Here is a 26,039-nt window from a genome sequence, read left to right on the forward strand (position 1 = left end):
ATATATATTTGTCTCTATATTTTGACTAACTAAGCTCGAGACCCTCCCTGACTACAGTTTCCCTCCCTCAATAGCTGGCATTGCTGCCCCTGGTGGAAATGCTCATCCGTCGCTCTACGCGATTCGTGTGTGGCAGCAGACACCCAGGCGGTGGATAACGCCATCTTCTTGGCCGGGACAACAGTGTCCCATCTGTCGAGGCTCTGCTACGAAAGGGGGCATCGATATCGCTGCGCGAACTGCTCAAACTACTGCTAGCAATCTCATCCGTGGACTCTGTATGGTCACCGCTGCTCTCCTCCAAACAGGCACTTCCGATGACCAGGAAAGAACGTCGACCGGCACCAAAGGATGCCGCATCGTAGAAGGAACAGGATCCTGAGTCGGGGGTCAGAACTCCATCTGTGTTGGCCACATCGCTCGTGGAGCGCTTGAGCTTGGGGAATTTGCTGAAGACTCGCCAGAAGCGGAAAACATCGCGAAAAACATTCTGCACCTGGTTGGAAAGGCAAGTATGTATATATTTTTATTTATTTTTCAAGTGCTAGATGATGGGAGCTGTTTAATTGCTTTGGCAGCTTATTGATTAGGTAGAGATAAAAAAAAAGTATTATATTTTATAATTTGGAAATTCTTCATAGAAGAAAAAAGTCTATACTCAAAAAGTCAATATAAATTCAACCTTTAAATCTGTTCAACATTTTTTTAATTTTGTTTAATTTAACCTCTTTCGAGATTTTTCCTTTTTTTATTTAATAAAAACTTTTGTCTTAAAAACTGAAAGGTTCTCTTAAGGTTGCTGCCAGTGATTTCCTTCCTTTTCTTCTCTTCCTCTTATATTTTTGTGACGAGTAAATTAACTGCGCAATTCGCCTGCATCACTATCGTCATCTCATTCACTCTCACTCACGAAACAACTTAAGGGACCAAGCTCAGCAATAGATAGTTTGACTCAGTTACTCGTTCCATATCTAGCATAACATGAGAAAGTAACGAACTAAAAATTAAGAAAAAGGAAACAACAAACTACAAATTGGACATTCAACTACAAACTATAGGCACACAACGACCAATACATAAAAATAAATTCATAGTCATATACATATATACTTTTTCCGCAATTATTTAAGTTTAAGAGTGATTATTTTAGCTTACAAGTACTGTATCTTAGTGATTTTCCCCCTTACCTGATCCACACTCTCTCTAACAGAGATCTCATGAAAACATGCGCAGGACAGCTCCCTGAACCTTCGTTGACCTTCTTCCAAGCTGACCATTCGATCGCCGGGCTGATCTGTCTTGTTGCCCACCAAAATGACAGGAATATCCAAAGTATAGTCCTGGTAAATCACAAATATATAGCTATGAATCCTATTTGTACTATAATCCAGATACTCACTTTACTGGCCGAACCCAACTTGCGTCTCCGCTTGTTGTAGTTGATGAGGAACTTCAGGCGACTGCACTCATCGAAGGAGCACTTGTCCGTGATGGAGTACATGAGGATAAAGGCGTCGGCCCAGCGGATATTGGACTCCAGACTAACGCCATCTAGTTCCTTTATAGAAAGATAGTACTAGTAACTTTCTTTATATTATATTTCTAACCAAAACCTTACTTGCAGCTGTCCAGTGGCATCCAGAATGTCAAACTGGATTTGCTCCTTGTCCAACGTGGTTTGGCAGGTGTAAACCTTCTCCAGATTCGGATCATATTCGCCAATGAAGCGTCGGGTAATAAAACGCACCACCATGGCTATATTGGGAGAGTCCCTTAATTTTGGTTTCCTTTATATTTTTGGGAGGTGAGCGGAAAACTCACCCGTTTTTCCCACGCCACTCTGGCCCAAGACCATAACCTTCAGAGTCTTTTGTTTGTTGGTATGCAGACCCAACTTGACCAGCGATGACTTTGGCGAGGTGGCATTCATTGCAGATACCAGGAGCAATTGTCTGCAAAATGTGAGAAAGCAGTGGGGTGAGAGGAGAACTAGGTGTTAACTTTGATATTTAGACTTGGATATACCCTAGATTTTATGTGAATTAGTAGATTCATTTTTAAAATCTTCGTTACTCAACTTTATTACTATATTTGGATTACTATATTATTTTTTCAATAATTAAAAAAAAACAATAAAGCTGTATTTAAGATTAACCCAAAAAACACTACCTCATTCCTTCTACATTACAGGGTATAAATATCTGCTTTATTTGGTTTTGGCCGGGTGTTAAGGTCTCGTATTTCCTAGACAATATGTCTGTTAGGAATGAGTGACACGACCTTTGTTGGCCCCAGATTCCTGATGCTGTTGTGCTGGCTAGTCCTTGGTCCCCCCCTTTAACCCACATCAAAATGCCTATGGTCTGGATAACAGAACTAGACCAGGTCGCTTTTTTTTAATTTCGGTCAGCAATTTTGCATATTTTCGGTGCGTAAAGACAAATAAGACAGGGAAATCTTGTAGAAACACTCAAAAAATTAAGAGCTTAGAGTAAGTTTTCAAATATTTTACAAATTTAAATTACAATATCCAAAAGTTTAGAATTTCAAACAGGAATAAAAAACAACAAAATAAAGAAACATTTTCTGTACTGTTCTTAAAAATGAAAACCTTTTTTGGAATATATTTATTAAAAACTCATAAAATTACTTAAATTATTTTTTAAAGTGTTTCAGTTTTGAGAAACAGCAGGAGGACTAAACAGAAGACGCTCGTCTTGTGTGTTCTTTATGGCCACCCATGGATATAAGCATATGTGGGTGTGGGGTTGGTGAGGGAATGAGTGTGTTTGTGCTTTTGATAAGGTCAACAATGTCAGACTACCGACAACTATGAAACATTTATTGGACACTTTCTGCGTTGTCCTCCAGAAACAGCCGCAGACGCAGAAAAAAAAAGGAGAGAATAAGAGTGGGAAATGCAGGAGTCCTTGGCCATTGTCATGGTCATTATTATAAATTACAAGAACACTCCCCAACCAATCGGTTGATTAGCGCAGGATGTCAAAGGATATCAAAATATGGCAAAACTAGCAAAATAAAGCGACACTCTGAAGGACGAACAACAAGTGACAACAATAAAATATCAATTATCACTTGGCCAGCAATGAATGTCTCTTGTTAAGACAGTGTCCTTCAGTTCCGGATATCGATGGGTCCTGGAGTTGTGTTCAGTTCAATGACATGTGACATGTACTGACAGTGGGGAACAGTAAAATAGGAAAAATATTTAATCATGTAGTAATAAATAGCAGCTGATAAGTATTTGCTGATTAAGAATGAGTGCCGCGACTATAAATAGCCGTGGTTAGAACAGTTTCTTGATTTACTTACTAAAAATATAAACATTTCATTATATTTTAACCCAAAAGACCTTAATACTCAATAATCTATAAACATTATTTAACATTTTCATCTTTAACAATCCAATATTGACTTTGTTATTTGTATTTTCCAAAGCAGCTGCCGCCAGTTCAATTACAATTCTAAGAAAGTTTCGTCTTCAATTTCCCATAATTAAAACGTATTTTTCGCTGGAAAACTTCACCTCTTTTTAAGGTTTCTTAGGGAGCAGTCAAGGCATTGAGCTGTAGCCAGGTCCTAGAGAAAGTGAAACAAATGTTCTCAATGGTACAGCCAACCAGGTTGTGGGCCAAACTAAGTCCAGCTTACCTCACCTCTTCCGAAACCATGGCTGAGTTTGCGACGCTTCAAGTTTTGCTGCGTAGATTTTAATTAGTTGGATTTGAAACTCAAACACTCGACGGTGCGTGCTTAATGAAGCATTTTCCCGCTTTCCTATTTTACTGTTTTTCCTGTTTTCCTGGCTCGTGAGCTCAGATTCCTTTAGCCAGCTGCTGCACCAACCTAACATCCATGGCGTATACGTAATGCCCAGCATCAAGTGGTTTTTCGGAATGGGCTTTAAGCTGATCCGTAAAGTTTCGTCTCTGTAGCCAGACGTTTTTAATCCCCGAAAGAGGAGAAACTTTTCCTGTTTCCCTGCTAATTTGTATTTAATTATACATTTGGGGGAAATTCTGTGGAATCAAGTCTCGCCGTCATGTTTGGTTTTTCCCACGCCCGCAAAAGTATGCAATGGAAGTCGTAAATTTATATTATTTCCTTGCCTCTCCATTTCACTCACTATCCCAGACTCTATCCTCTTCATTCGTTTTTTATTACGCAGAAAGTCTTAAGGAAAGGTAGAATAGCAGGGTCCTTGAACAAGAGATGATTTGCAGGTGAGGGGGTTGCACTGAGGCAAGGTGTAAAGCAGCTCCGGCACGCCCTAATGAGTTACCGAGAATTTCAAGTTTGGGGTATTCTTTCTGTTACAACATCAAGGCCCAATAAATGAAATCAAATGGAAAAGATTGGATTCCGAGGCAGCCTTTGGAAAAGCTGGGCTCCGCCTAGGAAAATATAAACAAGTGCTTGCAGTTGAGGAAGCAACAAGTAGATTTTCACGGACTGATGATTAAGTGGGCTGGCCTCCGGCCGAAATAACCATCATACTCTAGGCCAAATTGATTTGTTGGAAATTACATACTAAGGGGCTTGATTGGCCTTGAACTTGTTAGATAAAAACTGAAGTGTTTCTGTATTCGTGTGTTATTTTTAGTAAGCAATAAAATTGGAAACACTTGAAATGAACTTTTTAATTTAGAAACTATGTTAAAAGTTAAGTTAAAACTCTTATATGATTTATTAAGATTTTTTATAATTTTTTCATATTTAACAACTTCCACTTTCTTTCTTTCAGAAACAGGTCACGAAAAAGTTTTAAGTTCCCAGAAGTCGTTAAAAATCAAGACCCTAGCTAGGCTGGCTAATTAGTTTTCCACCTAAAGTAACACCCTCTGACTCATTAGCCAAACCTTATAAAAGCCACCCATAAAAGTTCTGCCAACAAAGAGGACTATATAGAAGTATCTGCCATCTTATCTTTCATCTCAAACAAAACTAAGCCCAAAACCAACGAGTACCCCTTATGTCAGGTAATGACAGGACACTCGCATGTCTGAGCTGCCAGGACGTCGACCGGACCTTGGCATAGGCATTGAAAATGAAAACCCCAGAAACGAGGCAATGAAGTGAGTTAGGGCTGTTGGGTTGTTGACCTGGTCGTTATGTTTACCAACACATGTGGCCCTATTGCGCATCCGAAATAAGTCGAGGCCCAGACGAAGATTGAGTTACGGCACTCTATAGTTTTCCCCCCTCTGTTTTTTAACACCCTAAAGCCTGCCCCTCTATACATAATTTTCCTGACACGTGCTTGGGCTGTTGTAGTCATCGCCCTGGATGATTGGGTTGATGAGGATGATTATGCCGTTTGTAGTTCCACCGAAAAACAAATCAAACTGGCCCAGCCAACAAGTGGTTGTGGGCTGGGGCAGCCGACGAGTGGGTTGTCATGGTGCCAGCAACCAATTCCACTTTCGGCTAAGGTCATGGGAAGTGCGCCACTTGCTATGAGGCCCATTGTTGATGATCGGAGTTGCCGTTGCCGCTGCCCACTCCACGTCGTCTCGATTGCCCCTGCCCAAACCACTTTTTCCGCGTTTTTTTTTGCTTGTCATTTCATTTTTTCATTTTGGTATCGAACAGTTAACATTAACTATATATGCACTCGAAGAAAAACTAATGCTTAAGATAAGGTTTTGCTGATATTAAATATTAAAGATTTTCACTACTGAAAGGACTGGAAAAATGGTTTGGCTTAGACTAAGTTTTCGGCATTCAACATTTATCTATCCCACAGCTTTTGTTTATCCTTGCTTATGTTTTATATTACTATTAAATATCATTTATTATAACTTTTAATAGAAAGCTAAAGACTTTTCTTTCACTGTTCAATAACTGGGAATGTTGCCATTGGATTTTCTCTCACTCACTCAGTTTGTTTTGCTGCGCGGCCATGAAATTGAAAATGCGTAAAAATCGTCGGAGTTGGCGGTCAACTTCCACCACATAAGTATTCACCTTGAGTGGGGTTTAAATATAAATACAAATATATATATATAAAAATGAAAATGAAATCTAAGAAAGGAAATTTCTTTCTTTCTTTTGTTGGAGTTCCCGAGACGCAGACAGTGCTAAATCAGCCTCATAAATACAAGTCAAGCGTCATAAATGTTATTTTAGTGGGGCTCACACGGGTGATTTTTGTTGACTAAGCAGCATTTAAGTAAACATAGACGGGGCTTGTCTTTACCCCTAACTGAAAAAGAGGTCTAGGTAATGGTCTGAGAAATGGGAAAAGCTCAGAAAAGGTAAAAGGATTAAGGTGAAAGCTGGGTGAAGGACAAGTTTTAAGCTGTTTGATATATGAGATGAGATGTTATGGTTAAGTTGGGGAGACTGCTGAGGAAGTTGTAAAACTTTAATCGAAAAATAATGAGCAATGAAAAAGTTTAAGCAAAATTATTGCTTAAGAACTTAAAGTGCAGTAAATTTAAAAAAATCTTCAAATTATAAAAAAATTTGAGTTAAATTTATTTTAGAAAACTAATAATTAAGTAAGAAGATATAAATAAAATTACCATAAAATTCTTAACCAATGATTCTGTTAAAATATATATTTAAATTCTTTTTTAAACATTTTTTAGAAATTTTTAGAAATTTATTAAACCAACCAATAAAAGGGAAACCCCAAAAATCCCTTTTTTTGTCGTTGTTTTTCCTATAAAAGTAGGTCCCACATTTCCTTCCCAAACATCACCCACTTCACATAATTATTATCAAATATGGCTGGCTTTTATCTGCTTATTTCTGCTCCTCTTTTATTCCAATAAAAATTTGGGTTTTCTCATAAATATCAATGGAATTTATGAGGGCGCACAGAGCGATACCAACGCAGGCCGCAAATTGAAAGAAATCTCTTTAGCCTCAGACATGGCCTGCCGCATTTGCCACATTTTCCACATTTGCCACTTGTCGTAGGCATATGAGATGCAAAATATCAATAACTCAGAAAGCCCCATAACATGTTCTACAGCCCCCAACCCCACTTGAGCCAGCCCAACCCTTAACTTGCTTCCAGCTTTCTGCTCTTTACGATCCCCATCCCCATAAAGTTCCCTTGCACTTGTCATACCCACTCATTGTGTCAGTTGTTCGTAACGATGAATTATTTTTGATACCCTAGGTTAAAGGGGTAGTATTTGGTTTGGGGATAAGTTGGTTTTGATTATTTGTGGGTTGATTTGCTGTACTGGAAGCAAGATATAGAGATTAAGGTAAGGTAACTTAAGAGAATTTATAGAGGTGACTTTGCAGTTGGAAAAACTAAACTTGTTACTAGAGCAGAACTTAATTTAAAAGGTTTTTTATAAGACAAACAAGGCAATCATTTATCTTCCAATTAAAATTTATCCAAAAAATAAATCTAATAATAATAAAAAATCATCAAGAGAGAGAGCTAGAGTAACCCTATTAATGTCTTCTTATGTACAGAAAATCTATTTTTTCATTTCAAAGCTAGAAAATATCTTCAAATATTTCCTTAATAATAATAACTTAACCCTAAAAACAGTTTATTCCAAACTTTTTTAAGCTTCAATGAAAGTTATCTTACAATAAGATTACCCAAATTTCATAGAGGGTATCAAAAATCTCCATCCGCAAACTATATTTTATGCCACTCGATTATTCTGCGGCTATGGCGTTTGTCATCGTTTGCTACTGTCTGCGGTCGGCTGGCAATAAAACGCTTTTGTCTGTGGCTTTATGGCCAGCAGCACAAAGTAACAGCCAAACGGTATTAACTAGTCACCTTATGATGGTATGAAGGCGGTGGTGCGGAAAGGTGCTAACAGAGGGTTTCTGATTATGTTTTTGTTGGTATAATAAATCTTGCTGGGCCGCTGAAAGACACCTCTTCCCGACCCAAATCGGTTGCAAGATAACGCATAGCTAAGGATGGCCAAATCGAAACAGAATTTTGCATTTCACTTTTGCCCAGACAAGCTGGCGACCTTGCCGCCAAATTTAAAACATATCAAACAAACAAATCAAAAACAGACAGAACGAGATGGAGAGCCGCACGGCAATTTGTTTTATTTCTGAAAACCATTTCAAAGTCAAACAGTTTTGCACAAGACTTTGATTTTCGCTTTTTTTTTGTTTTTGGCGGAAGTAGCCACAATCAAAGCCAATTAAAATGATTTACAAATCGAGAGAATCGAAAAAGATATACGTATTTAGCCAGGTGAAAAGAAATCTTCCATGGGCGAGACACGAGTCAAGGTCGTCTGGAGAATTGAGTTATAATTGAGCTTTAAATACTTAGTAAAATATTTTTTAAATACTTATTGCTTGATATTTCTCTTTTAACATATTTACTTAGGACCGTTGTGTTGTCATTCCCTTTAACCCTTTACACCCCCCTTGCCATTCCCAAATTGTTTACAAAATAAACAAGAACTAGCAACAAGCTGAGAAACACAACTTCTGATTTAATTTATTATGTGTTTATGAAATTTTCTGTTTGCTATATTTTTGAAACAAAGTTTTCTACTATTTGATTGCCATAAATTTGTTGTTTTTATTTACTTGTAAAAATAATTAAGTATACGCACCGTTGGCTGAAACAAGTTTGTTCTTCTCCTCCAAAATTTTTAGATTTTTTTGTTGTTTTAGATTTTTGATAATTTACAAGAAACCATTTTCATGTTGTTTTTAGAAGTGTTAAGTTTATACACTGATAAAAAATATGTTTATCAAATATTTATTTATCAAAAAAGTTTAAATATTTCGATTTTTGTAGACATATATATATAAATATATAGATTTGGCAAATGTTTGTTGGTTTCTTTTTTGTACTTTTTGTAGGTTTTTGTTTAAGGTTTTTACGAACTTTGGTTTTGCTTGTTTTGCTATTTTTGTCTTTTTAATTGTTATTTCTTATTAAATATATTTTTTATTTTGGTTTTGTCAAAAAAGACTTCACATTATTTTAATTGGTTAAATTTTTGATATTTTCTTTGTTATGTTATCTTTTTTTATAATAGTTTTTAAATAGTTTTAATCATCTTCTCTTTATGTTTATTATTTATTCTCCACCGTTTTGTGCATTTTATTGTTTTGCTTATTTCGGCGAACTGTTGACACTTCAGCTTCCTGTTTCGCATTAAGCCGCTGGCTCGCAGCAATTATGCTTTTATATATCCAACTAGTGGCCGTGGCAGTACCGCTGCCGATGCCATCGAAGTGGGTTTATTGCGACGCAGCGCCGTCCGATGCGTTGCCATTGTGGGGCAATAATACAATAACACCGTCACCCACTTTTCCACCTTGTCAGCGGTGTAGGTATAGTCCAATGGCTACGACGATATGTGGTCTAATGTAAAATGCAAAAGAGTTCGAGTTCGGCGGGGAAGGCGGCACTACACTACACTACTATCCAACCATCCACCCACCACGCGAAACAGGAATCACAAAATCTGCGACAGAGTCCTGGAACAAAGTTATCCTCTGCGACCGCGACGCGTCGCTTCTGCTGCGCTGCCGTTGCTTGAATGATTTTCAAAGTTTATATTTATTTTTGTTGTTTTCCTCAGCGCAACATGTTGAGATGGCATTTGGCAACATGCTTACATGTCTTTTGGCTAAGCAAGCTGAGTTTCAGCAACATGTTGGTAGATTTTATTGCTTAGTTTCAGCAACATGTTGATCCAAAAAATAGTGTTGATAAACTCTCTTTTGCAGGTTCTATTGTGTTTCTGCTTCTTAATGTAAATGTTAAGATTTAATATGTCACCTTTCCGTTTATTGGGGAAAACCTACGCAAAAATGTTCGATAAGGTGCTTTAAATATTTCCAGTAGACATTATTGATGTCGTTCAGCTAGCAAATATAAAGCATTAAGTGGATTCTGAAGCAGAAATGAATCCTTAGCCTGATAGTGAGGGCGATCAGTTTATAGATTTCACACCACTCTCAACAGATTGACATTTGCTCTCTTTTGTAACCAGCTAACGTGGTCAAAGTGCATTATTAAGGAAGTAGCCACTTTATTGTGGCTCTGGATATGGCCCTATGGAAAATTCCAACTTGACCGGCAAATTATGGCACTAAATTTTAGAAAAAAAGTGTCTGAATGTTCAAGATAACACCTTTTCGTAAGCGTTTTTATGCAATGTTAACTGTAAGCTAAGGAATGTTTAACTTTGTCAGCCACAAATCCAAAAAGCATGAGCTTTCCAATCTCTAAACTTTCATCGGTGTCATCGAATACTTTTTGAAATTCAATTAACTTGAATATGATTTCTATGTATACTTCTTTTATGAACAAGATTTTGATTAAAATATAGAAAATAAAATGAATTGCAAGAAAACAATTGATTTCACTAAGCCATCGCCGTTAAACTTGACCTACAATCTAAAGATCTTGGCAACAAATGTTGCCAACGACTATTTAAAGGCCCATTTCCATTCCTGTTGCTACGTTGCTCCATTACAAACATTCGCCCACCGCAGGGGGCAATTGAATTTCGGGTTCTGCCCAGCTGACCTTCACTTAACATTAGACCCGAGAAACGAAACAAACAAAAACACAAGAGAAAACGAAAAAGGAAAATGGAAGGCCAGTATGCAAACATTTTCCATGTAATTGGCAATAAGCCATGCCCTAATGCTAGGCCAAACACGGCGCCCGCCCACGCACACATGGCTGGTGAAAATGTTTACACGGCTTGACACGCGTTAAAATCGCATTCCCCACCCCCCAAAAACCACCTCCCCCATATACTATACTATATAACACTATATAGAGCTAAAGCCACCCTATTATCGGTGTGCATCTGTGGGGGAATGTGGCAACCTGTTGACATCGAAACGCCTGGTGGCACGTCCACTAATTGCTTCTGACAGAGGCAACAGGTTGAATTTTGCCAGCCGGGCTAAACATTAATTTTGGCCAACGCTAATGCCTTTCGCTTGAATGCCTTGGGCTCTGAAAGCCCACGCCCTTTGACCCTTTCCATCACAGGTTTGCCGTTGATTTATTTGTCCACCCTAAGAGCTAACCCTTAACCCCTGATCTCTCAGCCCCTTGCCACACGTCATGCTCCTCTGTCACTTTGCATTCTTGTTGTTTACGGATAATAAGTGTAAAGGTGCTGAAAACAAGACCCCTACTTCTTCTTGGCTCTGCTAAAAAACAGTCAACGATTAACTTGGTAAGAAGGTAAAGGGGATGAGTTTTCCATGAGGATAACAACCTGACTCTTGCTTATGTTAATTGGTGTTTATCGGAGAGATTTTTACTTTGCAAGCATATGGTCAGAAGGAGGTATGTCTTGCGGTATGTATCTCTTCCAAAACTGAAATATTTTAACTTTATTTACTTTAATTTATTTACTGTTTCTATGTGAGCTTTAGATTTGTTATTGCTGTGAAGATTGTTTGGGATTTCGAATGCTTTCTTTCACTCTGAAGAATGCACAATCGCAGGAATTCACTTAAAAAGCTCGTTCTATGAATCTGAATGATCATTAAGTCGTTTTTGTTATAAAGAATAAAATAGAAATTTGTTTTAAATGCTAAGAAAGGGCTTAAAATATACAAAATCTGATTATTTTTAATAAAGGTTAAATCTAAAAATTTTAAAATATATTCCTGAAAACCAATTCTTATAGAAAAGCTTTCAATTTTCTAACAATTGGCATTTTATTATAAATTTCTTAACTAGAAAATTTATATTTTTTATCTGTAAAAACGAGTTTAGTTTAAAAATTGTAAACATTTACATTTAAACATTCCCCCCATACCCCATCACACTGTGCCCCACTTTTAGTTAATTCATTTCACTGACACCCCCCTCCTCGCTCGACCAACAGTTTTCAAAGATCTATTTATGGAGGTCAATAAATCTTCCCCACCCCGTCATTATTACCCACATTATTACCTGAGTCAGCGAGCTTGATCTAAGAGCTTCTGACCAAAAGCTTTTCGGGCCAAGCAAAACAACAATTTAGAAGCGAAGGAAACAAAATTCATTCCGTCAATTGCAAAAATATTCACCAAAAATCATTTCGTATCAAAGCTAATACCCAGATTTGCCGATTTATTTGGATTAATTGACAGATTTTTAGATGAAAAATTAGCCAAATTAAGTTTTGTGACAGCTCAATCAGTGGAAAATTCGCAAGAAAAGTGAGTGAGAAAAATCAAAATTAAAAGAGATATTCAGTGCCTGAAGAGCGTAACAGAAGAAAGAGCGGGGGAAAGGGGTTTCCCAGACACTTGTTTACCATGTGAAAATTAGTGGTCTTCCAATTAGATTGGAATTAGCAACCAGATAAAGTCCAACAGCTGGGCCACGAGCCATGAGCCACGAGCCCATTGAAAGATTCGATTGAGGGGGCTCCCAACTCCTCCAGTGACTTTGTTTATGTTCCGATATGAGCGAGTGCTGTCTGCTCTCAAACCCTCTTTGATTTGATATCCACAGCTAGCTGATAATAGTAAAGTAAGGCATGGCTATAAGGAATATTTAGACTTATAAAGGATCATTCAAATATATATGTGTTTACAAAGATAATTATTTGAGAAATATAAAGTAAAGATAAGCAACTTTAAGCCAAAAATCACGACTAAGTTCAACAAGTTAAAAATCTGTTAAAAATGTTTGAAAAGTTTAAATTAGAAACAGGTACAAACTTAGAACTGATAAACATAAAAAAATAACTTAAATTTGTAAAGAATATTTTCCAAATCACCTTTTCTTTATATATATATCAATTTTTTATCCATATTTTTATCCATTTCTAAAAGAACTTATAAACATTATTTCTTTCGAATTTTTATAACTATAAACTAAAGTTCACATCTTGTCACCCTTCTTAGTCACCTTGACTGACCTTTCTTAGGTTATCTTTAGTAAGTTTCTACTGTACTTATATCGTTAGCAAACAGTTCGGCCTGGTCAGGTCTGGATTTGTTTGGTGTGGCCTGTATATAAATTAGTCTGAGCATGCTTTCGGGGCATGCTGGGCTCTCCAGACACGTGATTCACTTTGGCACACAACCTCTGAAAGTGGCACTAGCTTAGAAAATATCATAGCCAACTGACAATGACGATGCGGGTTGCTCATTTGCCTAGTTAAGATATCGATTAGAAAGTATTAGATAATAATTAACGATTTGGAAAGTTTTCTGATCAGCGGAAGATGCCATAATCAAGGGTTGATAAGATTAGGAATAAATATTTTTATTTATTTTACAAAACTTTAAAAATAGTTAATAAATATAACACAAAACTCTGAAAATAGTTAATAATAGCTTATGGTATAGCTCCCACATGAACTTTTCAAAACCCCTTACTGCGCCACAGAGTACCAAATAAATCCCCCTCTCTTTTCCCCTTCTACAAGGACTGGAAGTTTCCCCAATTTTCCCACACCAATTTCCATAGATTTCGCGTGTGGCACCCATGCTGTGACTATTTTTAGAGTCACCGTTGTCGCCTAATCAATTCCACTGCATGCAACAAATATTTGTGCCCCGAAATCGCGTTGATAGGAATGGGAACAACAGGGTGGGGGAATCGTCCTTAGATTACCTCCTGCAGGGACACGCTTATCGGCACGTCAAAGGGATTTGGCGAGGACGTAACCAGATTTGCATTCTCATTGCTAATTAACGCCGGTCCAATTATAGATGAGGAATGGGGGTCACAATGGGACGATGCCACCGGTTGGGGTGGGTGGAATTTATGAATTTTGGTTTTTGTTTTATTGCCCTCGGAATGTGAACTTTACGAGCTGCGGGGAGAAGGAGGCAATGCACGCATCGGGCACGAAGGCAACGCATGATGCACTGAATCAGAGAAGTGGGAGGTATGCAGTGGTTGGCGTATTGCCTTTGTTTCATAGCACAAAAACCCGGCGACAATGTTTGAGGAAATCACCATCGACGGAACATTATAAAACTGCAGTTGCCGGAGGTAGAGCAAGTCAAACCGCAACGCAGATCCATCAGGCAAAGGTGTCGAAAGCTGCTCACAGCACGCCACTAACAAAAGGTTACTCGATCTTCACAGCTGATTGTCTGCCGAGGTGATAATTGCACTCAAAAGAGAGAGAGAGAGAGGAGTGGGAGAAGACTTCCCATCGATTTGGCTGCCTTATCGCCAGAGAATGAGAACTATCAAACTGCCTTATAAGCAGGTCTCAGCCAGAATATCTCCCAGTTTAATCTGAACCTCTGAGACATCACCACGTTGATAAGCCACAGCCAAACGCGGAACTAATCTTCTTCACTTAATATTTTGTAGTGAAATTCGTTGTAGTTTTCCTCGCTTTCCTTTTAAACACGACAAGGAGTTATCAGGAGAAAATGCCGGAGAAACAAGTGGCACCTGTTATCACTAACCTGGAGGGTTTCGAGGATAATCTACCCGGGTAAGTCGGATTTATTAAGTTCATTAACATCGGAAGTGTGACCTTGTCTGCTTGCCTATGTCATGTAATAAACAAACTACTGATAAGCAAGTTACTGATACGCTAATAGTCATCCCGCTAATTACTAAACTTACTCGTACTCTTAATCTCCCTTCCAGTTACCTAAACTCCGAAATCCCTGTTGCCGTACTCTTGGACTACGATGGCACCTTGGCTCCCATTGCGGATAATCCCGCCAAGACCAAAATGCCCGTGGAACTGGAATCCATACTCCACAATATAGCCAAGCATCCGAAAGTCTTCTTAGCTGTGATCTCGGGACGAGGTCTCAAGGATGTCCAAAAGCAAGTGAACATCGATGGGATTACCTATGCAGGAAATCATGGACTAGAAATCGAATATCCCGATGGCTCCAGGCACGACTATGAGCTGCCCACAGAGATCCAGAAAAACTACACGGATATGGTTAGGGAACTAAAGGAGAAAGTGGAGAAGAATGGGGCCTGGGTGGAGGACAAGAAGGTGTCACTCACCTATCACTACAGAGATACACCAGTGGCTCTGAAGGATCAGCAGAAACAGTTGGCTTCGGAGATCTGCCAGAAGTATGGCTTCCGAGCGAATCAGGCCCATGAAGCCATCGAAGCTAAGCCTCCAGTAAACTGGAATAAAGGGAGAGGCTGCCTTGTATATCCTCAAGCAGAAATTTGGTGATGACTGGGCACAGAAGGTCAGTGTGGTCTTTGCTGGAGATGACACCACAGATGAAGATGCCATGAGGGTGAGTTTTATTAGAACTTCTAGTGTGGAAAATTTTTTTATTTTATCTACTTTTTTTTAACTTTTTAGGTCCTCAGAGGCTTGGGACGCTCTTTTAGGATTGCTGCAGATTCTCAGATCCAGACTTTTGCGGACTTCCGATTGCCCAAGCAGGCTGTGATGACGGATCTTCTCAAGTGGATAGCTAATGTCTATGTTAACTAGATTTAATATATATTTTAGAAGCAAAGAAGTCGATTTTTCTATCAAATTTTCATTCGGTTTATGTATGAGCAATATTTAAAAATCTTTTCAAAATATTACTTCTAGATATCAAATTATTTTTTATGTTTAGTTAGAGAAAATTAAAATAAAATGCCTTACTTATAGGGATACAAAATAATAATAATAAAATTAACTATAATATCATGCAAGCCAAAGTTTTCCGCGGTTTGTGGGCTTGGCAAGATGCTGAAATATGGACGCCGCGTGTGGACCTCAAGAATCTGCCGGCTTAATCTCAACTCTTTATCTTTTATAGTTCCTGAGATCTCAGCGTTTATACGAACAGACGTACGGACAGACGGACGGACGGACAGACGAACAACAGCTTAATCGACTTCGCTATTGATACTGATCAAGAATATATATATACTTTATAGGGTCGGAAACGCTTCCTTCTACCTGTTACATACTTTTCAGCGAAGCTAATATACCCTTTCACTCTACGAGAAACGGGTACACCAACTAGTTTGACGCAAAACCTTTCAAGAAACCTTTTAATATATTTTCAAATATGTTATATATTTTTTCATGTGAAACCAACAATTAATAATTCTTAAAGTTTTCAAAATCATTTCAAGTTTAATTTGGATAACCAACTTCCACAAGCCGGCAAATAAATATTTGCCTTGTTTTCCAGATAATCTAATACAAAATGTGTTCATCAATCTCAAATCAAACACAGCACTTGCTCTGCTTTTGAAGATCAAAAGAAAAGCAAATAAATCATGGAATGGAAATGTTTCAGAAAGAACATTGATCCAGACAAATTACTTTTCCGTTCGACTTAATGATCAAAAATCCGCAAATGTGTTGGAAATTTTTAAGTATTTCCTAAACTATAGAAAGGAAATAAAGTCCCGATAAAAAATGTATTATTTTTCCTAAAATAATCTCAGAAAATCTATGCCATATAGTCCACACAAAATGTGTCATCTTACAAGAAAGAGCAACACTTCCAAAACACAAACAACCTTAAACAAAGGTGCATTAAAGACATCATCAACATCTATATACACACACTATATACCACCTCACCTCCCCCTCATCGCTTACCAAACCAAAATTTGCGGCTATATATACATTATATATAAACGCCTCAAATACAGCCGAAGATCCATTATAGAATGTGTTTTTTTTATGCCTCTTCATATGCCTCATAAATATTGTGGGAATTACTTGGCCAACGTTCGGGGCAGCCAGAGTTGCCACCCCACACATTTTAAGAGAGAGCGAGGCTATAGCGAACTGAGAGCAAGTTTGGATCTCGGATACTTATAGATCGCCAGCGATATATGGCTGCTGAGGATAGCTGGTCATTAGTATTAAATCGGTCGAGGAACGTCCAGCACGGCGCGCAATATCCGTAAAATACGAAATAATACGTAGACCTCAGATCTTGAGATACATATAGAGAAAATGGCTGAGCAGAAGAAGGCCCCGCTATTGAAGAAGGAGGAGGACTACGTTAAGGCCCTCGAGGGGTGAGTTTTTGAGGATGAAACGTGGCAGGATTTATCCAGGACCTAAAGGATCATTGTTCTGCCCCCGATAGATTCATTAACCCCGAAACCGATCAGGTTGTCCTGCTGCTCGACTACGATGGCACCCTGGCCCCACTCACCGAGGAGCTGTCCGTCATGCCCAAGGATACCGAGATCAATATCAAGAAACTGGCCGCCAACGAGAAAATCTTCATGGTCGTGTTCTCCGGTCGCGAACTCAGCGAGATCAAGAACCACCTCAAGTTCCCCAATGTGACCTATGCCGGCAACCACGGTCTGGAGGTCGAATATCCTTCCGGCAAGAAGTTCAAGATCGAGATGCCCGAAGAGCTGCTGGAGAAGCACAACAAGCTGGTGGCTGAGCTTAAGGAGAAGGTGAGATATATTTTTTAATTTATATAAATTTGTGGTAAAAGAAATATTAAAAGTGAAATAAGTAAAGAGTGATGTATAAATATTTAAAATTTAATATAACATTTTAAAGAAGAAGTTAAAAAAGTGGCTAATAGAAGCTTAAACTTCTTTCAGAAAGTGAAAAACGAAAAGAGCATTCTTAAGTTCAAGGAAGATAAATAACAAATGTTTAAAAAATATTTTAAGAAGTTCAAAACTTATGTATTTTTCTTCAAAAGTAATATTTAATTTATAACCTTAAATGTAGATTTTTTAAATAATTTTAACATTTTTTAAAAACAAGTTTTTAGGATTAACTTTGAGGATTTTGATTTTGAAAACAGCCATCAATATACGAGGTGTTTCAAAAGTAAGGTTTTTCAAATTTAAAAAATTTCAAAAGAGCATTCTTATTTTTTTGTTATATATGGAAGACTCTTCCTAACATCTGAACCAAGTTTCAATGGAAAATCCTTTTGTTGTCAGAGGCAAGTTACAAGTCGTTTTGCGACCTCGGCGATTTTTAAAAATATGGATTTAGGATTTGGATTTTTGGCAAAAACAACATCACAATAATGCCTCAGCCTCCATATTCACCGGATTTGGCCCCATGTGACTTTTTTTTCCCTAAAACTGAAGATAATCGAAAAATTTGAAAAATTTGAACATTTGAAAAGTCACCTTACTTTTTGAACACACCTCGTATAACTTCTAAAAGGTTTCGATAATCGAAAAATTTGAAATTCGCGAAATTTGAAGAGTCACCTTACTTTTTGAACACACCTCGTAGTTTTTAGAGCATCCTTAGGCTTAAAAACCTGTAGCCATATCCTAAACCCATTAAACCTCTATTCCTCTCTTCCCTAGGTCGTGTGCTCTGGTGCCTGGGTGGAGGACAAGAAGATCTCCGTGACCTATCACTACAAGGGCGTCACCGACAAGCTGAAGGCCAAGCTGATCGCCGAGGCCAAGGGCTTGATCCAGGCCCACGGATTCCAGCTGATCGAGACCCCCTATGCTCTGGAGGGCAAACCACGCGTGAACTGGGACAAAGGTTAGTTGGTCTTAGGTCTCTTCCCGATCCTCTTCCAAAGAGGGGGGCTATTAATACACCCGTCATCGTTAAACAATTTGCCAACTGTTGCCATCCATTTGCTAGCTGTCCCCATGGCATTCGGATTCCTTTCAGCTTTCCGCACTTCGGCACCTGCTCGAAAGAATTCGATTTTTGACTCGACGCTTCGATGATTTAATTATTGCTAAAATTTCTTTATTTTCTCTATACCATCCCATAACCATCCCAATGGGGGACCCAACGTGGGCGTCTTTCACAAAAAAGAATGTATTCTGGGAAAATTTTCACACACACACGAACGGTGCTCAGAAGTTCAGTCACAAAAATCAGACAAAATTAAAACGTCTCGGGGAAAAAAGAAAATATGTATATATACTCGTATAAGGCGGCGATTATATATAAAAAATGTTTCGCTAGACAAAACATCCCGCAGCCAACTGATGTTAAAAGCGCGCCTAATACTATATATACTAGTGGTCCTATATATATATATAGTCAGTCAAGTCACTCGCCCGATTCCTTATGATAAATTAACAAATCTTTGTAATTTTTCATAGACACGAAATTTCGCTTTCGTTTTCGAAAAATATATCTCATCAACAGTCACAATATTTGAAGAAAGTTTTCTGTTCCACTTAAAGACAACATCATTCTCATTTTGGCGGGGGAATATTCGTAGTTTTTAGTTTTCTCAAAGATGAATGAAGCCAAAATGAAGCGAAACCAATTTAATTTGATGACGTTTTTCACTAACGATGCGTGGTTTTATATGTTTTACGAACAAAATGGGGAAACATATGGTTTATTTTTATTTTTATATAGATTTTAAGTTTCAGAAGAGAAAAATTATGCTTGCAGAAAAGGCATTTTAAGGAATTTTGAGTTTCAAATACAGGATTAGGTTGGTAGACTGTCTTAAACTTTCTTTTAACTTTTACTTATAAATATTGAAAATAATAACAAATATTAAAAAAAGTTCAATTTCTTCTATTTAACATTAAGTAATTCAAAAAACAACCTAAAATCATTTCAAAAATTGAATAAAACTCAACAAAATGTCTAATTAGACAGCGCGCTGAAAGCATATATTGAAACAAATAAACATTTTCCATAAATATGTATCCACAATCGATTTAGCAATATACATTCAAAGGCTTTTCAGTCTGCGCTATCGGTTTCCTAATTCTAAAAACCAAATTCACATTTCAAAGACTCCCTCAATCTGATAATCTTTTAAAAATCAGAACTCTCAATTCACCATCTTAACACACATTTATCCCCAATCTTTGATCTGTATTAAACCCACCAAATAAACCATAAATATTTCTGCATTTCCCAAATTCCCTCGATAAAAATATCTATAAAAAATATGCCATCGCCTCTGAGGAGATTTATGAAAGCCACTTGTCAACTCTGTCCTCTAGAAGTCATCCAACCCATACGAATTGTCGCTCAGGCCAATGAGCCGTGGCGACAAAATACAAGGAAAATATTTAAACAGATAAACAGGCATTTTCATATATAGAAAGCGTGAAAATCAAAAATTAATTATGATGGTGTACGCCTCCAAAGGCAATAAATTTTTAGAGACCAGAACTGAAAAATTATTGCAGAAAAGTAAAAAGCCGACAGAAAACTCATGTTGTTGTGATACAATTTTGTGAAAAATTGAAAATTTTCAAACTGGCGCATACAAAAGAGAAACCCGAATTGTTGGTGCCGTCTGAAAAATAAGAGAAAACTGCAATAGGAGGTGGGATAAATCTGTGAATAGACTGCGTCACCAATTAAACAAAAATGTGGCGTTAAATGCTGAGCCAACGGAAGGGGAAAGAGCAATATAATAAAAATAATACGCAAAGTTAGATAAATGTTCTATTAAGTTGATCTAAACGCAATTGTTCTGATTGTTAATGCATACCATGTTTCGATTTCATTTAGCCAAACACTCGCTTACTTGGCCAAAACCAAATTACGAAACCAAAGCGAAACTAGCGAAGATCCGCCCACGTAGACGCCTAAAAATAAAATTAGAAAAGAGGAGGAACAGAGCGGTTCGGTTTCTTTGGGGGCTGCAGGCGATTTATATGATCTAATATGTGTGCCGAGAGGAATTCTAGACTTTTTCAAAAATATTGTTCTCGCTTGTTTATCGACCGATTTTGGATGAGTTCCAGCAGTGCATAGCTAGGCATGTTCTCCTATACAGTCCACATGGCTTCCACAAGACCATTTGTTAACCCCCAACTTGCATTTATTAGGAAATAAACATTATTTTAATTTGATTCTATAGGTAAATTACTAACTAAAATGATTTGTAAACATTGGCAAGCTATCATAAATAGTCAACTATTAGCTAAAAATATGTTTAGTAAACAAATTTATTGTTTATTTCTACCCAATCCATTTATAATATGAATGTTAAAAACAACCATGACTAGCTGAGAAAGGGATAGGTTGATTATTGATCAACTAGAAAGATATATAAGATATAGTCCTCAAATCTACTAAGAAGCAAACTAAACCATCTACCATTTACGTTTTCCAGGTGAGGGCGCCAAGATGATCCTGGAGAAGCAGTTCGACGCCGACTGGGCCAAGAACCTGAAGATCGTCTATGTAGGCGACGATACCACCGATGAGGATGCCATCAAGGTCCTGCACGGCATCGGCAAGACCTTCCGTGTCTCCGAGCTGCCCACGCTGAAGACCTATGCCAACTACCAGATCAAGACCGTCGAGGAAGTTGGTTATCTCCTGAAAGCCGTCCAGGCCTACTACGAGAAGAAGAAGAAGGCCTAAAGAAGGCAACGCCAGAGGATATTAAGCTTAAGCTAAATTCCACACACACACGCACACTCACATTAAACAAACACACCATAGCTACACCTAGAGGAGAAGGATTCGTCCATTTGAGTTATATAAATACTTTACTTATTGACTGTTCGACAATTTCTCGCGAAACCTTTTTTGTGTCTTTGATTTTGCCAAATAAAATATAAATCAAACATTTTTCATAACCTAAGCGTGGGTTCATTTGATAACATATTTTAAATGTTTTTAAATTTATTGGTTTTAGGTCTATGAAATGTTTTTCAATGAGCTGTAAATATGTCTACCTTCTTTGCTCATTTAAATTTTCAGAAACTTTCTTTAAAAAACAGTTTAAAATTTATAAAATATTTCCTTTAGATTTTACTGTATGAAAGCGCTTAGTGAAGTTCAACTTTGAATCCTTTTAGGTTTTATAAAAACTAGTTTATCCAAGACATCTTTGCTATTCCGAACTTCTTATTAATTTATGCTGGTTTCCATGGCTTGAATACACGTTTTTCAGAAAACCAATTATTGGACCGATTATGTAAAGTTATTAATATTGCAACATCGATTTGGTCATTTGATTATCTATTTAGAAAGAAATATAAACCCTTTAATATAAATTTAGTTCTCTTTAAGCCTTATTTTACATTCCAAAATGAAAATTACAAGAAAAACCAAATCCTTTTGTATTTTATAGAGTGTAAAGGGAAAACTATTAAGAAAACATTTAAAAAACTCTGATATCTAATCTCAAACAACGTTGATCATGAAGGATATTTAAAGAGGTCATATTAAGCTACACATTAATGTAAGTCCCAGTTTCGTTGCAGATCCTAGCCAACCCTTTATCGTCTATCCCCCTTGAGGCCACCACGTCCTCCACCACCTCGGCCGCCTCGTGTGCCTGGTTTTGTGGTCGTCTGGGGAGCGCTGGTTGTAGCCGGGGCAGGAGTTGTCGTCGCCGTGCTTGGTGCTGCAGAAACACCAGATGGAGCGGCGGCGACCGGCTGTGAGGTGCCAGCAGCTCCCCCTTTGGCGGGCAAACCTGCAGCACCAGAGCCGGATGGCAGAATTGCCGGTGGGACTGTCGCCATTCCGCTGGGATTGGCCACCGCTTGCGGTTCCGGACGCTTTGGCTCGCTCATGTTCAAGGCCTCGTTGAAGACCATGCAGAATTCACCAATCTTGAAGACCTCGCCGTTCTTGCCGGAATACAGGGTCAAACAGTGACGCCAGATGGAGGCATAGCCCTTTGTCAGTCTAACAATATCGCCGGGGGCTATCAGCTTTCCCGGCTCGTCCCAAATCGAAACATTTATGCAAGCCGTTGGATCGCCCACCTAAAAGGATAATCTTTTTTCTCAAATTTTTGTTTGTTTGTGGAAAGAGAAAATTTACGCACCTTGAAGTTTCGCACTTCCCGATTTTCTTTTGTTACGGTGGCCACGCCCACTTCCAGTACGATAAAGATCACATTGATGTTCTTGAGGCCTGGCTTGATGTCCTTGATAGGAATGCATTCCACGTTGTACATTGCAAAATGTTTAAAAGTCTCTAAAAAGGGGCGAAAATTTAGTTTGTTTTGGCGTTGGTTGTTAGCGATGGGAGACTGGACGTTAGTGATGGCAGCCGGAAAATAGCTAGAGATGAGCAAAATAAGAATAAATAAAGACGTTAAATAAATATTTGCTTATTGTTTTTATGTCTCACTTATGTTGTTAGTATTAATTTAAAGAAATGTGGATTTAGTAATCTTAGTCATCAAACTATTCTTTGTTTCAAAAAATCTTATTATTAATGTGTAGATCTTTTTACATTTTACATAACCATAATTTATATGTCAAGTCCGTATGTTTCTGTGTCTCTTGACACTGGATTTTAATGGATCCCTAGAGTCAGATAGGAATATGAATTTCATACATATCGGGCTATTATATACTATGACTACAATGCAGGTACACATCATTTTCAATATATTTTAAACAAAAGAATATGAGTAAACTTATTTCTGGGGGAATCACCTATGAGTCATTCTACGGCACCTCTCACTTTGCTTTTTGGTGTAATCTAATTATCATCTCATTCTAATATTTGATTTATTGATGTACAATATTAATCAATATCAAGTTGAGCAAATCTTGTACAGCAATAAGTAATATATTCTATTGATATCAATTTTTTTCCTTGGAGTAAGATTTCTTTCCCGATACATAATAAATAAAAATGCTTATTTTCTTTTTAATTTCTTTATTTGACGCTGTATATATTTTGATTAACATGATTTTCCTATTACAATCTCTTAAACTTTATCATCTGATTGGCAAATGAAATACTTCAGAAGAGTTGTGCAGGATTGAACTACCATTCCGTTTTCAATCCCCAAAACGGAGATGCAACGCTGGCTATCGTTGTCGTACCTGGGTTCTTTCTTCCGCCATTTCAAATAAGGAGCTCGCTTCCCGGAAGCCCAGGACATGAACTGGCCCTTTTTGTCGATATCGTTGATCCCCGTCCAGTAATTATCATTTTTTAGTTGCCCAGCTATGCCGTTGAACTCGATATCATTCCGGAAGGCTGCCAAATGGCCATCCATATCTATACACATCTGTCCGGCTGTTGTCCAGTTCACCTTTACATTGTGTTCGATGAAGAAATACCGCGATCCTATCTGTTGATATCTCTGTAGCTGAATTTTCCTGTCAATTTGTGATAGGGTTTCCTTTATGCTTGCTAGCTGGCTGTCCGTCTTCAACTGGGCAGCTTTCAACTGGCCTTCAAAGTCTGTCTGATTGCCTTCTATCCTGTCTAGCCTTCCATCTAGGTCCTGCGGGACAGCCTTCGTCAAGTTGGCCTGCAGGGATACCAGATGATTCTCTGCATGGAGCTGTGACACCGTCAACTGATCTTCTATCCGGTCTAGAATCTCCTGGGTTTCGTTTAGCTTCACCTCGCAGGTATTCCAATCCGTCTGCCCATTAGTAATGTGATCAATTATTGGCTGCAGTGCGGATACGCAATATTCGCTGCATTGATTTGGAGGATCCGATAACAGGCACACGTAGCGCCTACTGTCTTCGGCTACTGTTAAGGATCCTTGAAGAGTCGCTAACAAAACAGCGCTAAAAAATATAGTCGTACTCCTGAACATTATGGACAACCTCTGAAGCTGGAACTTGATCAAGCACTGATACTGAATTCATTGGTTACCCATTTGGGAATTGCTGATAAGCATATTCTATTTTACCAATATGATAAGAGAATTTATCATTATTTGTAGAGCTTAGTAAGGCTTTACAACCATTGATACCCAGTGCTTTATTGCCCTCTTCATTTAGAAAAACAAAAAGAAACGCTATAGTCGAGTGCCGCTACTAGTGAAAATTCACAAAGCGCCACCAATTATCAGAGAAAGCATGTTGTGTAACTGATAGTGACGTCATGAGGACCATGTGAGGCCCTTTAACCTAAATTTCTTAATAAATAGCTAAATAATGTTCCGATTTTAATAATCTTTGGTAAATTGATAGAAATTGAAAAAATATGTTATACAAGGTCAAACTCTAAACTCTATACTCTATACTCTATACTCTATACTCTATACTCTATACTCTATACTCTATACTCTATACTCTATACTCTATACTCCATACTAAGGTAACAGAGCTCGGTATAATTGTTATAATATATTTACTAAGCTCTAAAAATAATGATCATTTCGCTTATCATATTTCTTAGTAGACTAGAACAAAGAAGATCAAATATGCTTATCAAAAATTGGGCAGGTTCTTTAAAAAGTCGACCAATGAATTCAGAATTAGTGCCTTATCAACTCCCAACTTCAGTGGTTGTCCATAATGCTCAGGTCCGCGGTAATAATTGTTTGCGTCTTTTTGGCCCTGGATCTCCTTGGATCCCTTGACAGAAGCCCAGGATGGAAGGCGCTACGTGTGTCTATTATCGGATCCTCCAAATCAGTGCAGCGAATATTGCGTATCCGCACTGCAGCCAGTAATTGATCATTTTACAAATGGGCAGACGGACTGGAATACCTGCGAGGTGAAGCTAAATGAAACCCAAGAGACCCTAGACAGGATAGAAGAACAGTTGACGGTGACACAGATAGAAATTGAGAGCCAGCTGACATCCCTGCAGGGAAATTTGTCAAAAGCTGTCCCACAGGACTTTGTTGAAAGGTTAGACAGGATAGAAGGCAGACAAGCAGCTCTTGAAAGCCAGTTGACAGCTTCGCAGAAGAAAACAGAGAGCCAGCTATCTGAACTGGACCGAAAAATCGAGCTGCTGAGATATCAAAAGATAGGATCGAGGTATTTCTACATCGAACACAATGTTGTGGTGAACTGGACAACAGCCGAGCAGATGTGCATTGATATGGGTGGCCATTTGGCAGCCTTCCAGAATGAAGTGGAGTACAACGCCATAGCTGGCCAACTCAATAAGGCTAACTACTGGACGGGCATCAACGATATCGCCAAACAGGGCGAGTTCATATCCTTGGCCTCCGGTAAGCTGGCGCCTTATTTGAAGTGGAAGAAGAATGAACCCAAGTACAACAATGATAGCCAGCACTGCGTCTATGTTTATGGGCATGAATAATGTAATGATTGTTCTGTCCTGCACCACAGATCTGATGCATTTCATTTGCCAAGCAGATGATCAAGTTTAGAAAACCAAGAAGACTTTGGAAGAGGAATTTCGTTATATTCATCAAATTATGTAAAATTTTAAATAAATATATGCTTGTAAAAATGAAAATTTGCTTTTTTAATTTGAGAA

The 26,039-nt window shown here is 38.1% G+C and overlaps 5 protein-coding genes and 1 pseudogene across 5 annotated transcripts; 3 read left to right on the top strand and 3 right to left on the bottom strand.

Annotated features, from left to right (window-relative positions):
- Positions 1-20: 20 nt before the first annotated feature.
- Positions 21-8,784, bottom strand: LOC108106882 (ras-like protein). The gene is made up of 6 exons (XM_017214130.2): positions 8,586-8,784; positions 1,822-1,952; positions 1,619-1,755; positions 1,400-1,558; positions 1,188-1,340; positions 21-496 (listed from the first exon to the last, which is right to left on the bottom strand). The coding sequence occupies exons 2-6, from the start codon at positions 1,928-1,930 to the stop codon at positions 68-70; spliced, it is 987 nt and encodes a 328-aa protein (XP_017069619.1). The 5' UTR covers positions 1,931-1,952; positions 8,586-8,784; the 3' UTR covers positions 21-67.
- A 5,147-nt stretch (positions 8,785-13,931) lies between these two features.
- LOC108107171 (probable trehalose-phosphate phosphatase 1) lies at positions 13,932-15,490 on the top strand. The gene is given in 5 exon segments (XM_017214587.2): positions 13,932-14,032; positions 14,285-14,411; positions 14,570-15,080; positions 15,082-15,192; positions 15,261-15,490. Coding segments are annotated over 4 exon segments (822 nt in total). The 5' UTR covers positions 13,932-14,032; positions 14,285-14,346; the 3' UTR covers positions 15,396-15,490.
- A 1,264-nt stretch (positions 15,491-16,754) lies between these two features.
- Positions 16,755-21,445, top strand: LOC108107115 (probable trehalose-phosphate phosphatase C). Its single transcript, XM_017214503.2, has 4 exons — positions 16,755-16,936; positions 17,008-17,332; positions 18,218-18,404; positions 20,974-21,445. The coding sequence occupies exons 1-4, from the start codon at positions 16,872-16,874 to the stop codon at positions 21,225-21,227; spliced, it is 831 nt and encodes a 276-aa protein (XP_017069992.1). The 5' UTR covers positions 16,755-16,871; the 3' UTR covers positions 21,228-21,445.
- Positions 21,446-21,813: 368 nt separating this feature from the next.
- LOC108107116 (SOSS complex subunit B homolog) lies at positions 21,814-22,845 on the bottom strand. The gene is made up of 2 exons (XM_017214504.2): positions 22,648-22,845; positions 21,814-22,585 (listed from the first exon to the last, which is right to left on the bottom strand). The coding sequence occupies exons 1-2, from the start codon at positions 22,777-22,779 to the stop codon at positions 22,091-22,093; spliced, it is 627 nt and encodes a 208-aa protein (XP_017069993.2). The 5' UTR covers positions 22,780-22,845; the 3' UTR covers positions 21,814-22,090.
- A 633-nt stretch (positions 22,846-23,478) lies between these two features.
- On the bottom strand, positions 23,479-24,393 carry LOC108106894 (accessory gland protein Acp29AB-like). The gene has a single exon (XM_017214144.2). It carries the CDS (start codon positions 24,391-24,393, stop codon positions 23,545-23,547), a length of 849 nt encoding a protein of 282 aa, XP_017069633.2. The 3' UTR covers positions 23,479-23,544.
- A 706-nt stretch (positions 24,394-25,099) lies between these two features.
- LOC108106912 lies at positions 25,100-25,929 on the top strand (annotated as a pseudogene).
- The last annotated feature ends 110 nt before the right edge of the window (positions 25,930-26,039 follow it).

The sequence above is a fragment of the Drosophila eugracilis genome, unplaced genomic scaffold (assembly GCF_018153835.1).
Source record: "Drosophila eugracilis isolate 14026-0451.02 unplaced genomic scaffold, ASM1815383v1 contig_1850, whole genome shotgun sequence".
In the NCBI taxonomy this organism is placed as follows: Eukaryota; Metazoa; Arthropoda; class Insecta; order Diptera; family Drosophilidae; genus Drosophila; species Drosophila eugracilis.